Below are 15314 nucleotides of genomic sequence, written 5' to 3' on the forward strand. Positions count from 1 at the left end.
AGGTGACATTATTGAACATTAATTATGCAAATGAGGACTTGATTTCAATCAATTATAAAGAAAAATATTAATAATAGCCTTCTTACTTAAGATAGATTGTGTACATCTGTTGTTTGGGTGTAGGAGATAATCAAACAATATACTAGTAAGTTTTGCAAATGAGGACCTTACTTGCATAATTAATGACAAACACACATAATCCACATGATACATAATACGTAAAGGTCTAAATCGTTTGGGGAAGGTATGGGGTCTTGGAAATCTAGTTATGGTTATAACATACTTAGCTCTTTTAGGCGATCGCTATTTCTGGTGGAAATATTTCACTTCTATCAGCAAAATACTCACATTGCTCCTTTGCCACAACATTTTGGAGTTTGCATCCAGGATCGCTGCAAAGTAGGTCACCCTCGTTGTTGGTCACTGCTGATTTCACACAAAAGTCATAACTCTCATAAGGTTTGACTTTGTCTACTGTGAAGTTTGTGATTCTAGGACGTAATACAGGTTTTGGGCTATGTACTGATGTCCAAGTGTTTTCAAATGCTGTAGAACGTTCTAAAAGGTAACCATAAAGCCGGTTTGATTCCACAGGAGTCCACTGTAGCTTTATGCCATCAGTTGTAGTCTCTACAGCTTCAAGTCTGTCTGGAGCCCTTGGGTTTTCTGTAAGATGTTGTAAACAGAGTTCGGTCAATCAAGGAGGTTATATCACCTGTGATATAACCTCCTTGGGTCAATATAGTCTTACTACACTCTGCAGCTGCAGCTTAAAGGGGATTGAAAGCTTCAACATCCTGTAGACGTAGCATCTGACCTTCTTGTATCTGTCCTTCTTTAATTTGATAGGATGGGTAATAGTTGGAACATAGGATGAGGCCTTCTATCGGGAAATGGGGTTGCTTCGCCCACAAGGGGGTTTCCAACTTTCCTGCGCAACGATATTGGCCAACCCATATTAGGCGAAGACCAATCATATAGACTGATCACAATGCAGTAGGACAGACTCCTCCCCACAGCTATAGCCGGCCAAAGGGAGTCACCCGTGCACCCGTTTGTATATATATATGAGGATCAGGACTATGTTTTCACTGTTAAGTATCTTTATGAACAGTATTTTACTGTTCTGGCGTTAGTGTTTTTTATTCACTTAGTTTGGGCGACTTTTGTCAGCCAAATACTCACGTGTAGACAGTTGTCAGCAGTACAGTCTGAAAAGCAAGTGGGACCTGTCCAAAACTGAAATACTATATATATATATATATATATATATATATATATATATATATATATATATATATATATATATATATATATATATATATATATATATATATATATATATATATCTAAGACGTGGTCACCAAAAAGCGTCTAACAACCTGTCGTACAACAACAAGAAATAAATCTGTCCAACCGTTGATTGTATGTCCTTAATAATCTCCTGCTTTTTAAATGGTAGACGATTTTTACATTATGTCTCTGTTAAGAGAACACTTTTTAGCTGGGTCGCAAACCATCGGCCAGCTAACTCTTCTGGCATGTTATCTGTCTATATTTGTCTAATTTCTACTATTTTGCCAACTACCTGTAGAGCCTGGTAGAGACTTCCATACAGACCGCCCATACGGACTCGAATATATACGCACTTGTGAACCCACCTTTAGACCCAGCCAGTTGAGCACAGCACGCATGAAACCATAAGCGCAGTCGCCAAGCAAAAGGGAGTAAGCAGTTTGAGCCAAAGAGACAACAGCTCTTGAATTTTTTCTACCTTCAAGTATATGTCCAAAATGTGGCCTGGACTGACATTTTGCCTTGAACACCAGATTGTTGCCAGAGGACGCCTGCTAAATATATCTTGGTAAGAAAAACGATTTACTATCTTAGCTAGAGTCAACAGTAGATAGATGAGGAATGGCCACTGTATTTGCTTGTCGCCTTCTATGAGAACTCATCAAGCCAGACGTTGTCCAGGAAGTGACATGTTTTTGTTGCTATATTGAGAAACAACTAGATCAAATCATATTGATATTTTTGCCTACCTCTAATTTCCTTTACTTGTAGATACGCTCCACAATTACCGTTAGTCGACGTCTGTATTTGATTGATTGATTGGTTGAGTAAACCTTTGTTTATTCATGCAAGCCGCTGTTCATTGATGTCATGAGGAAAGAGGCAAGGGTCAGACAAAAAGTATATAACAGAGATACAGTTTACATCGTTTAAAGTCCTTATAAGTCTACAAGTTTGAAAAGTATCATGGTCACTTGAGCAAATAAAGTGCCGTGACTTTGTGTGAAGTACTTTGGGTAGTAATTTGTTGATAGTATGGCAGCTCTAGGCACAAGAGTTAAAGGCAGCTGTGATTTGGGTCATTTAGTCAAAACATTTTACGTTTTTTTACCCTAATTGAGGATCGCAACTGAACAAGACAGATTCATTTTAGGAAAAGTAGAACGCCCTAAATTGACAAGACTCAAATTGTATATTCCCATGGTGAAGTTGGGAAAGCCTTTCAAACACACAACACAGCAAAATGCAGTAGCATTCCTGAATTGAAGAATAACACTAAGAAGATAACAGAAGATGATGGTAAGCGAAATAAAAGAACTAAGTGAAACAAGAGGCAACAAGTACATACAAATAAGAGATGGAGAAAATAAAAGTATCAGACTGCATATCAGTTTACGTTGCTTTAATGGTTGGATTACTTCTGACAAGCAGGACACTGATAAAAGAATAAAGAATGAAGATTGGGATTTAAAGAGGAAGAGAATGATGGAGTGAAAGAAGGATGAGATCGGGGATAGTAGAGGATAGTAACATGTAAAGAAGGAAGAATTTTATTTCAAACTTTGGACGAGAACACTTAAGGACGTGTCGACGGATCGTCCTGAATTTTGGCAAGGCATAACTTACATGATAAGATATATATATACTAACCATGTAAATCAACCACTGATAAACATCGCCCAAAAGGTTATATTTTCGGTTAAGGCCTCATGTTGTGTTCCTATATGTAGGTCAACAGCATATAACTCGAGAAGCTGTGTATGGATTTTAATGATATTTGGTTTTTAATTATATTTGGTATTTGAGTAGCGGTTGCGGAAAGGAATGTCGAGTGCGAAAATGGTTGTCGTAGCATTTTTCGCCAGGATGGTAGCGAGCCGAATGTGTGCGTCCGCTTTCTTGTGTACAGTATAACTCGAGAAGCCTTGAATATGGATCCTGATAATGTTTGGTATGTGGGTAGCTCGTAGGGGTCAGGAAAACGAAGGTCAAGTTCGATAATGGGCCCCCTAGCGGCTTCCCAAGATACTGCAGCAAAACTTCAATTTTTGACATCTGATGTTCTGGACACGCTGTGGTCATGATTTTGAGTGGTAGTTAGCCCTTGGGGCAGAGAGTAAGTGCTGTAAGTTTGGACCCCCTAGCCGCTTTTTTGGAACTACAGGCACCGATTTCCTGTCAAACTTTGGACGAGAATAACTCGAGAACGTGTTGACGAATCATCGTGATTTTTGGTATGTAGATGGAATGAGTGATGACTAACATAATGTTATACAAATTATGCAAATCAACAGCTAATTTGCATAATCAATGACAGAAGTTCATAACTTGTTTGTTTGTTTGTTTGTGGAATGCATAACTCGAGAAGCCTTGAATGGATCCTGATAATATTTGGGAGGTGGGTAGGGGTTGAAAAAACGAAGGTCATGTTCGATAATGGGCCTCCTAGCGGCTTCCTTCGGTACTACAGCAAAACTTCAATTTTTGACATCTCGTGTTCTGAACGTGCTGCGGTTGTGATTTTCAAACTTGTCACATATGAGGCTGAGAAAGAGAAATGTCCAATTGATTATGCAAATGACGACCTCATTTACATAATTAATGAGAAAACATGAACATGTTGACATGACGGATCATCATGATTTTTGGTATGTAGATAGCCTAAGTGGAGACTTATTATGCAAATTAACAGCAAATTTGCATAATCAATGAGGAAAGTGTACAAATCCACTGCACTCCATGATAGGACTTTCAAACTAGTCACATATGTAACTGAGAAAGAGAGAAATGTCAATAGACATTTGGCCAAAGCCTCCTAGTCTGGTAGAGACTAAATGATTTTGCGCTGGAAAGTATTACAACAGTGTACATAATTCCATTGTCACCTTTGCCAAGAAGTTTATGTTTTTAGTAGTGTGTGTGGGTTTGTAGGGAACACACGTTCATGCAGTCGTTTGCTATTGGGGTAAGTATTAAGGGTTAATGACCCGCCCCGAGGTTAGCCTGGTATCCAGACCGCCGTGCTATACTCGCTAATCACTTCGGGCCGGCAACCGATTAGCCCCGCCGCCAAACACAGCACGCGGGCCCTGATTATCGCGCGGGTATAGTTATCAGAAACTGGATGCCATTACCTCTGAGTGCAAATAGAGACTGGGGCTTGGACCTTCCCTGGCATAAGGATTATACATTACCGCGAAAGGGCTATAGTATAGAGCGAGGGACTGGTATCCAGGCTACATTTACTTCGAACCCAGACACGTCTTCCCCGAAGAAAGGCAACGCGTTTTGGTCCTCCAGCGCCGGCATGACCGCTATCTACTGAGGTTCTGGTTCCAAAATGGCGGACCCTGGTGATATTGTAATCTGCGGATCGTTCTTTTAACTTAAATTTTGCAGACAAATTTATGTTAATTTTTTCCGTTTGAGTTGGACATAAATTGAAATGAATTTTATTGTTTTACATATTTCAAATTATTCAATATTATTTTAAGACGGCAAATATTTTCTTTATACAAAGAAACGCGCACTACCGATGCTGATAAAGGGAGCCAACCCCCTGCCATGCCTGTACTTATTCCCCTATCTTGGCAGATGTAATCATACTTTTCATTGGCCACGATTCTTGTTTATCTCATTCTGTTTGGCTAGAGTCATGTGTGTCTGTCCTTCTGATTGGTTCAAAATTTAATGTGTTAATGAAACGATTAATTTACAGCTGTTAATGATTTCCCATCTGTTACGGCGTCATAACCAACATGTAACTAGGCCTTCTGATTGGTCTATGTCCCCTGGCTATATGATAATACATGAATAAGACCTTAAAGTCTTGAATAAAGGCATGATTATTTGGCGAAGGGATGTTTTCGTGGAACTCTAGTTAATAATAGAATGATGTTATTCCTGATAGAGGTAAATGATGGGAATTTCATATAAGTGGCATTGTAAAGCCTTAGTGAAGCGAAGGTGAACATTATAAGACTAAAACCATGCATATCATTGTAACATTTACATAATTTATGAGGAAATGCTGAAATGGCCTTTTGCTTAAGATAAAACTTTAATACTTTAAACACCTTATGCTATTTGGGTAGAGATGATAACCAACTGAGGAAATGTATGTATGAAAATGACGACCTTATTTGCATAATCAATAGGAAATATCTATGATACTTCATTCTAAAAGGATATTATCATTTGGCAAGGGTATGAGGTCATTGGACTCTAGTTTTGGTTCTGAAGTTTGCTTATATATAATGTTTCTTCTGACCTTCTATCTGTTGTCTACCCACATAAACAATAAAAATTTTGTACCAAAATGGCTGTCTTAGTAGGCTGGAGGTTTAATCCTGTTAATGCTCCCCATTTGCTGTGATTGAATACTTTGTGCATGTATGTATCGATAGCCTGATACGGTGACTAGATCGTGTTGCTTGAGTCAATCTAGGATGCTTGATAATTTCCAATAAGGTATTATTAGATATCATGATTACATGTACAGCACCCGTTGTTTTTGTTGTCCAGTCCATCAATATTGCACCATGTTCTTATACGTTTGTATCAATGATGTATGATTTCATCTTAGCAATGCAAAATTCATCCTTTCCCTGATCCAATTATCTGGCCCTTTCAAATAAATATTTCAAGCCACATGTTGTTATAGGGTCAGTAAACTCAGTATACAAAAGAAAAGTAATGGGACAAAGACCATATATAGTAAACAAACAACACATTGATCATAAATGTAATAGGGCCTTCACACTGAAACCGAATTAGCAGGCATAAAGCAGAACCAGCCGGAATGAAGTATTTGCAAAATTCGTGCCACATTCGGGGCCATTCCGAGTGGGAATTCCAAATGAACCTTATATCCCCTTCACACGAGAAGGAATGAGCCAAAATGCCGTCACAATGAAAATTATTTTCTATTCTTGGTAATTAACAGTGTATTCTATAAATTCTTACTGCATTCCAGATATTCTTTTGGCCACATTCGGGCAGGATTCGAAGTGGCTTGCCGTTTCGGTTCTCCATCGAATGAGATAAGAATGTTTCGAATAATGTTGGAATGTCGTAGAATGCGGTCATATTGCAGTTAGAATAGTTAGAATACACTTAGAATACACTTTGAATGCCATTCGATATTTCTCCACTTCGAATGCACCTCGACAGTTTTTAAAACATGTCAAAAGAACGGGCACAAATAGGTGGAATGCAGTGAGAATTTCTGGAACACTCTACGAATTGCCAGGAATTGTGAGGAATAGAAGAGAATTTTCATTCCGACATCATTCCGGCTGATTCATGCTCTCGTGTGAAGGGGGCTTAATAGTTTGCAAACTTCCTGCTGTCTTCTAAAGTGCAGTGTGCTTGATCATGACATATGAAAATAGATGCGAGTTTCTTGATTTATACTATAGCCATTGTCTAACAACATCCGCATTGTATGTTACATGTACAACAATCAATGCTGAGAGTAAGTTGTAATTACCTGTTTCACTGAGATTTTCTCCAGGCTGTACGTGCCTCCCTGGAGCATTTTGAGCAAACAAAATTCATTGTTAGAGGTCATGTATCAATTGGCAAGGGATTGAATGTGGGCTGACAGTAAAAGTAAAAGTCAGGTTAACCAACACGAATTAAGGATACAGTGTCAAGACCACAGCAATGATTCGGCCCTTTACCAACTCCGAGCTCAGTCAACTCGGCTCAACATCCTGGTCAACTGGGTCGTGGAACAATGAAATCGTCAGATATTGTTTGGATGCCGCCTGAGCCCTCCAATGCCGTACCGGCCCCTCAGAAACGACCAAGGAGGAGGAGTCACGTTTGTAGCTTTTGCACATGGGCAAATTTGAGAGCAATTACAGCTATCAGAATATTTGTAAAGGCTTCGTTGTTTCTTTAGCTCGTTTCTTGAAGTTCTCACACTTTTGGAGGATGTATATATATATATATATATTTCTTGACCATCTACCTTACCTTGGTAATTCAAGCAGGATGTGCACATCTTTATACAGGTGCAAACAAAGTTATGATCCCTTCCCAGAATAAGGACAGTAAATGATATAGTAACGAAGGCACAGTATTATATATCCGACATCTAAAAACATCCTGTCTTATCAGCCCATCCAAATGAATACCATATCTTCCTTACCTCATTCCAACTGAAAATCGGACGGTGGTCAGTTGGCTTCTTGCCGAAGCAAGTCCCGGGCACAAAAGTGGTCCGTTTCCATGCATCCTCTGGCGTGCGAATTGCCCGGACAGTGTGTCCGGTTCGATACGTCCCGTGAATGTCCGACATTTCGAGTTTCTGGTTCTATGCCCAGGAGTTTCTACCCCGTAAACTCGGCTTTTCATGCAGTGGAATTTTAGGCAGAAATCCACTAAAGACGCTCGCTTTATTAGCGACAACGACCAATAATGACGGACAGGCCATGCCTGATGGCGCGTGGCGTAACTAGACTACCGGTCAATCAGAATGCTAGAAAACTAGTCTGCTACTGTCAGTCTGTCATCTCTTTAGATGTTATTGGCTGATGACAGAAGAATTATCAAAGAAGAACGGGCCAGCAAAAACAATATCTTTTCCTACGGAAACATACTATTAGATACTTCACTCGAATCAGTCAACATCATTTGACGAAGGTATGAGGATTTGAATGCTACGCGAGTCCAAAGGGGTCATAAAAATTATAGCCGTGACCGGACTGCATAAGACGGCGTCCAGGAGCCTGGACTAGCACCCTACCGCGGTCGATGGTATACACCCCGGTCTGCAAGCCGTCTATGCCCGTCCCAATCGGCGTTCAGTCCGTAACCGGGAGCGTCTGCACTACCGCCCATAATGCTGTCCAAGTGTGCCCGCTTCCGGCGTTATATATATCGGACGCGCCCGAACGCGTCAAAGCGGACAGCAAATCTAACTTTAGATGCGTCCAGACCGTTACTAGGCCGTCCAGACCGCCTTTGGAGTTTCCTCATTAGAACCACAACCCGTCCAGGGCGGCCTACTATCATAATATGAGACGCGATGGGCGTTCGGCTGTCTCATTTTCACAAGGTCAAGGTTATAACTTAAGATGTAGGGCCGAGTTCACAAGGGTGTTGGGCCAAGTTGGTCTGACTTAAGCCATGGGCCAAGTTGGTAAAAGGTACCTGCCAGCTATAAGCATATTTTTATATTCCTTAGTTTATTGTTTACAGTTCAAAGTCATTTGACACACCTTGACAACAAATTAGGTATAAGAAAAGTCAACCAAGTAGGATGTATGTTTCCTGCATCCCAATTCAATATCACATGACCAAACATCATGTCATTGAAACAGTGAAATAAATCTTACTTCTTTGGTCATCTGGTCTTCCAAGTCCACCAAAAGCAGACATCACGTTTCTGAAAATAATTGAGAAGTAACGTTATATATATATAAATATATAGAATATATATAAATATCAATGATCAAAAACTTATTTATGGGAGCCATCTTCAAACTACCCACATGTCAATTCAACCCCAGAGACAGACAAGGGCTGAGATCTATTCTAATTATGAACCAATCAAGATTATACCTACGATTCACCACTTGTATATTGTCATCAAGAAATTGTATGCATCACCTGCACGTAATTCTGGATCTGGCACGTAAAAAATTAATCCTGCAACGCAGGCTCTTCTACGGGCGTGCTGTTCTCTGCCGTTGCTAGTACTTGCTACTATTATCTGATGGCTCCAGTTTTCAACACCATCGACAAGACCAAGAAAAACTGAAGCCATTAGATTTGAATTCAAATTTATGGAACATCCATGTTATCAGTAGAAATGCATATATGTCCAAAATCTTTTTCAGCTTTATTTTTCAGCGTTGGACATTCTCCCATGGCTTGTTTTACCTACGGTTTACCTACATTTTACTACAGCGGTTGACGTTGGTAATCTCATAAATCTTAATCGTATGCTGACGTACGACGTTTGTGTCCATGACTTTATATATTGTAACTTGCTCCCGATTTTACCCATACGTACGACATAAGGCGTTTTACGTCGCATGAAATCGTCATCGCGGTATATCGTACGGTGTATGTAGCCTGGCCCTTAATCACTGTGTAATTTGGCCATGGCTCATGTGACGGTGAGAAACATGAGCCATGGCCTTCTCGGTTACAGAATCCATCTTGAGTTTGCATAAGAAACCAAAGTTTGATTGTCCTGTTTGGTATCCGCACAATACGAAATGATGATGAAAGTGGGTAGTATTAATATTATTACAGCTCTTTACTTACCTTTCTATGATCTCTTTTGAACAGATCTACAGTTGGCCATGGAGCTTGAAAACTTCCTGTACCTTAACGACAGCCATCTTTGTATTTCACACTCTGGTATGTGCTCAGTTTCACCAGTTTACCACTCATATCCATCCGCCACAGAACCTCACCTGCTCAGGTAATAAGTAGTTCCTACTATCATGTACAATATCATCCCTGAGCACCTTTAATCTACTGACTGTCATTATGGCCTGATAAAAATATTTTTTGCAAATTTATTTGCATGTATAGTACATGATAGGTTCAATCGTTTTCACAAAGGAACACTGATAAAGTGATGATAAAGGCTGAGTAAAATCTTTCCGTCTGTTGTTTACCAACAGGCTCTTGCGTGTTTTGTGTTGAACATGTGAACCTTGCTTGACCTGTTGACATGCACACCTTTGTGCTGGACCTAAATCAGGTATGAATCATTATCATCCAAGGTATATCAAGGCGGAACTTGCTGAGATTCTAAGCTTTTCTTGTAGTGAAGTGTACATATAGATGTATGGACAATGTTAAGGCATAATGCTTGGCCATAAAGGGGGGGCTCAATTTTTCTTCACACTGTCACTAACAGTATTGATACCAAATAGTCAAAAACATGTAAACATTGTCTGACACTGAAACAACATCGTCTTATTGACAGCTGAAGCTCTTTCTCTGAGAAGTAATGATGTTCCCCAGTATCCTTGGTCAGGGTTTTGTGGACGTAACCGACCCGGCTCGTCTGCATGCTGAGTTGTGGGGCGACTTTTTCTCCAAAGCCATTTCCTGTTGGCTGCCTCTCCTCATGTCTACTGTCCTCGTTGGGCGCGATCTTCTAGGTAAATACGTAGAGCATTTGCTGGGGTCTAGCCTAATGTTGAATAACACTGATCACTGTCATCTACCTAAAATTGAACTGCACTGTGGTGAGAGTTTAGCCGAACGGTATCATTATTGATTCCTCATATGTGCTCAATGTATTCGCTACACTAAGAGTAGAAAATTTCGTGTAGGTAAGGTAACAATGCCTGACCGAGCTGACTGCCATATACTATATGTTTACCCTCTTTAGAAATGATATGATATTGAACGTCATAATGATGCACCATGGGTACAGAAGCTATATGTTGTTACATTAACTGTTTTGGACAGGATCCCATTAAGCAAAAGCACTCAAAAGTAACTTACACTGAAAAGAGTTTTTCTAGTTAGCTTAACATTTACTTATTATAAATTCCTCTCTGTTCCGTTTTCCAGGATCCAGTATTCAGTGTTTTCCCCTGGATCTTGTACATGTTCCAGTCCAACCTGAGAATGGCACCTATATCCCCGATGACAACTCATCCAGTAATGCATTCAGTGATGTATTTGTGTATACCAGACAGCTTTCTGAATTTGTTAATACTTATTGTGGCGGGAAGACTTCCTTTCCTGAAAACACAGTTTTTACCTACCAGTTCTTTGCCATGATGTTGGTAGTTCAAGCAGGTCTTATGTACACACCATTTTTGATTTGGAATCTTACTAAGGGCAGGGAGATCATATGTATTGTGAGATTCATTGCACATGACATGGAAGTCCTGTATGACCGATTCAGGAAACAAAATACTCAAGACCAGAGTACAGGCACCCAGGGAACTTTAAACACACAAGTTGAGAGGCAAACAGTACCCGTGTATGGACAAGAAGAATTGGTAGAAGCAGAAAAACAATGGAGAGCAGACTGTACCATGTGCAAATGGTATGTGATGAAGAAAATGATGTCGATACTAATTTCAGTGGTATTCCTTATCTACCATGGGTGTCAACTCAAATCTATAGATAACATTTGTAATACGTTTCCATGTTCCGTGGAAGAAAAGTTTTCCGTAACATGCACAGTGCCTGCAGCAAACGTACACAAATTAATATGGATTACAAACATGGCTCTGTTAGGAATTAATGTGTTGGTTATATTGATCCATATAGTTGTACAATATAAAGTTGCTGAGGATTACCCATTTGAAGAGATTGGCATTAAAAAGGAGACCCACGCTGAGGCAACACGGGGAGCTGCCGGCCAAAATAAGATGACAAAAGCGCAATTCTGTCTGAGTCATTTTAATGACAGCTGCTTGATGTACGCATTTTTCAAAGCCAACATAGAATCTGTTGAGAAGTACAACTATGTGAAAAATCTTCTTAAGGTGGCACCAAAGCGGCCCGATCCATAGAGACCACAAACAAACACAACTGTTAGGCAGCCAAATGATCTACCGTCGTACCTGTGACAAGTGACCACCTCTGCCTAAGGCTGACCACACATTTCCAAACCAGGGAAACGACAACTGGAAATGTATACGTAAAAATATACAAAAATATTGCTCACGACTATTATCTTAAGATTGTGTAGTTTGGTGTCTTTTATATTATACTTTTCGTTCTCGAAAGCTGCCCGTTTGGATATGTGACGTAGGCTTAAGTATTACCTAGAAAGAAAATATCAATGAAAAGAAAATATATAAAGAACACAGAATATGATTAGTAACTAACTCGACTGGACATGGCAGAAATCTCACGATACATATGCAGCTACTGAAATGAATATACTGCAATAAAAATCATCAGAAAGTCAGAAATGTTCATACCTGATGGCTCCGTCTGCCTATATCCCTTTGATGTCTCTGGTAATAAAAAACTAAAAAAAATGTGTTTTTTAAACACTTTATAGAGTCCATTCCAAGACACCATGCGGATGTTTGTTGCCATTGTTTAGAATTGATTTTAAAGTTTTGTAATTATATGTCTAGGACATTTGATACTTCAGAAATATTTCTAACACTGTTTCAACTTTATAAATATTTCCCTGGTCCTGTAAAACTTTGGAAATATTCATGGTGTGGAATTGGATACTTTTAATGGTTTCTAAATAATGATAACAGCATTCTACCATTATTTACCATTTTCTACCATTTTTTGTAAATGGTTCGGTGGGCTGGGAAGATAGCAATTCACACATCCTTGCAAAGTATGGTTGGATGCCATGCAACAATAGCCCACCACAAAGGGTCCGCCAGTGCCCAGCAGTGAAATCTAAAAATATACAGATGCAACAATAGGGCTTACTTTTATGGGGGCAATAAACTATTTTTACCATTTGGCCAGGTTTACCATTTTTTGTAAATATTTGTAAATGTGAAATAATCACAGAGAGGTTTCACAATTATTCTAAATAAAGATATTTTTGTACAGTTACATTCAAAATGTTTCTAAAATATTCAAAGAAATTCAAATAAATGAGTATTTTCTTAGTCAATTTTTTGAAAATAATTTAATTATTGTGGCTCAGATATTCTTTTATTCAAAATAATTCAGACTAATTCTAAATATCGCCTAAAAACCCTCATGGTGTCTTGGAATGGACTCTATATGTTTATATAAAGATGTATTAGATTTGAATGTTATACCATTGTGTATAATATTCTTCTGTGTTATGGTTTATCAAAAAGGAATAATTCTTTTTAGAATTTTATTGACAAGAAACTAGCCAACATTTTGCGAATAATATATTCATTTTCTAATGTTCAATGATCATAATCAATTGAGATAATGTTCAGATCATAATCACAAATATCAAAGAAAATGCTCAAGAAAAGAACGTTAACAGAACCCACATTGTCGAGATTTTTCGCCCATATATAGATCATCAGTGTCATGCAGCTGATTTCTCTCATATTCGAACTATTTTCTCCTGTAAGTCTGTTTTCGCCTCTATATTTGTATTCTCCCACTTTCTCCCATATTTCCCTCCTTTTTGCTCACTTTCTCTTGTAAAAACCTACGAAAATCATATCGACACAGCGCAAGTAATTATAACTCGGAAGAATTTTCATATACCTATCGTGCGACAAGCCTTTTCTTTGCAATTCGAACTGAAAGAAAATCTGGCGTGTCGGTATCATGTATTCGTTCTTTTATACTACAAACCTCCGTTTTTGTTCCCTATCGAATGCCGGTATGTTAAACGATATGGTCTGCAAACAAAAGAAAGGCGGGTTTGCAAAGCTAAGCCTCATTACCCGAATACAAGGTACTCAGTTATGTATACACCAATACACTGGATAAGTTAACAATGTGAGCACATCATACGGTGTAAATGGTTTTGAATAGTATATCATGTTTACTCAATCAACATACAACACAATACCTTTGTTGATTGTGAAAATGTTTCAGTCTATTCAGAATAACATCGTCAGGTAATGACATTCAACTCATGCCGGATTGTTAACCTTTTTGAATTAACGTTCCCATGTGGTGGTAAACACGGACTTCACACTCAGTGTTAACATAATTTAAAACTAGAAAACCCTGCATTTGTTAGGGAGCAAATACAGCACATTTCATTCCACCACCACCCCATGTAAAAATGGACCGTTCCAAGTTTGAAGTTTAAAAGCGTTACCCCTGCAAGAATGGGCTCTCCGGGGGCATCTCAGGTTTCAGAGAACAGTTCAAAACACCTTAACACACAAAAAGGATAATAATAGAATGAATCCAGATGAAAGTTTAATCTAAAAAAGATCCCCCGTCTATTTAAGAATTGTCTCCTCCACTGACAGCGAATCCTAGCCCAAAACTTTACTCTATGCCCTAGACAAACCTTTGGTTCAGTAGCACAGGGATTTCACCTGGCCGGTGGCAATCTCGACAAAAACGTCCGTAACACGTGCGAACGTAACACTTGCGAGCGTAACACGTGCGACCAATGGCGAAGAACTTAGTCTATTGGAGGAATCATCTATAGAAATGACTGATAGGTACTGAGATGAAGATAAGCCCAAACTCTTTGTGACACTTGCTCCATTTGATGTTTTTATTGAAACATTTCAACTGCATCATCATGGTTACCGTTTTCTCCATGTCAGACTCAGACAGCACCTCCCACGTTACCTTGGGACCGGTATTGAGGAAACCGCGCTGCATCTCGAGAACGTCCCGGATGGTCCTGGTCTCCTTGGCAACGGCCTGACGGAACAACTCGGCTGAGTCACGTGACTGTCCGTTTAACCGTCTGTGGTCGGTGGCGTCTCCGTTGACAAAGTAACTTTGAATTTCTAGATTGAAGTAGTACGCTACCGCTGCTACGTTAGATTCATCGTGAACGAGGTAGTCACATTACGACAGAAGTAAAATGTCTGTCAACTTCATCGCCCAACTGTTGCGACACAGATTTATCGCGCCCAAGTTTTTGGATCACTTCATCTCCTCGGAAAGCGTCGGCGTATTCAACCTTGTCGTTCCCGGAGTCCTTTCAGCCTGTAAGAAATTTCATTCGGTAAGAACGAGTATTGAAGGGACACCAAAAGTACCACCAGGCTTGTCCCTAACACCAGTCTGTTGTGTTTGGACATCATATTTGTGGAAAGATAAAGCTGACTCTGTGGACCGTGAGGCTGAAGCTTTCCTCACTGCGGCCGGGTGTGGTATACAAGACGTCATTGGTTAGACTACCAACAGGTAGTCATTTCCATGATAATGACGAACGGGTCTAATTGAATCATTGAAATGGTCCGATCACAATACAGCACCCTTCACTGTAGTCTGTAGACACGGTAGTATATTTTGCCCTGCTATGGATCCGAATAGGGTGTCTGTGTGGCGCAACGGCTAGAGCGTTGGAAACAGAATCAGTAGGTCCTGGGTTCGATACTCACCATGCCCCTGCCCCCATGACGGTGGAGTGA

The 15314-nt window shown here is 39.6% G+C and overlaps 1 protein-coding gene across 1 annotated transcript in view; it reads right to left on the reverse strand.

Annotated features, from left to right (window-relative positions):
* Window positions 1-9669, reverse strand: part of LOC118426188 (titin-like) — a 14063-nt gene extending 4394 nt beyond the window's left edge. Inside the window, exons 1-4 of the mRNA XM_035835450.1 lie at window positions 9580-9669; window positions 8643-8692; window positions 6788-6826; window positions 349-666 (exon numbers count right to left, since the gene is read on the reverse strand). Of these exons, the coding sequence (XP_035691343.1) occupies window positions 349-666; window positions 6788-6826; window positions 8643-8685 (400 nt within the window). The 5' untranslated portion in view covers window positions 8686-8692; window positions 9580-9669. The remainder of the gene's footprint in view (window positions 1-348; window positions 667-6787; window positions 6827-8642; window positions 8693-9579) is intronic.
* Between the last annotated feature and the right edge of the window lie 5645 nt (window positions 9670-15314).

The sequence above is a fragment of the Branchiostoma floridae genome, chromosome 11 (assembly GCF_000003815.2).
Source record: "Branchiostoma floridae strain S238N-H82 chromosome 11, Bfl_VNyyK, whole genome shotgun sequence".
NCBI classification, from domain to species: Eukaryota; Metazoa; Chordata; class Leptocardii; order Amphioxiformes; family Branchiostomatidae; genus Branchiostoma; species Branchiostoma floridae.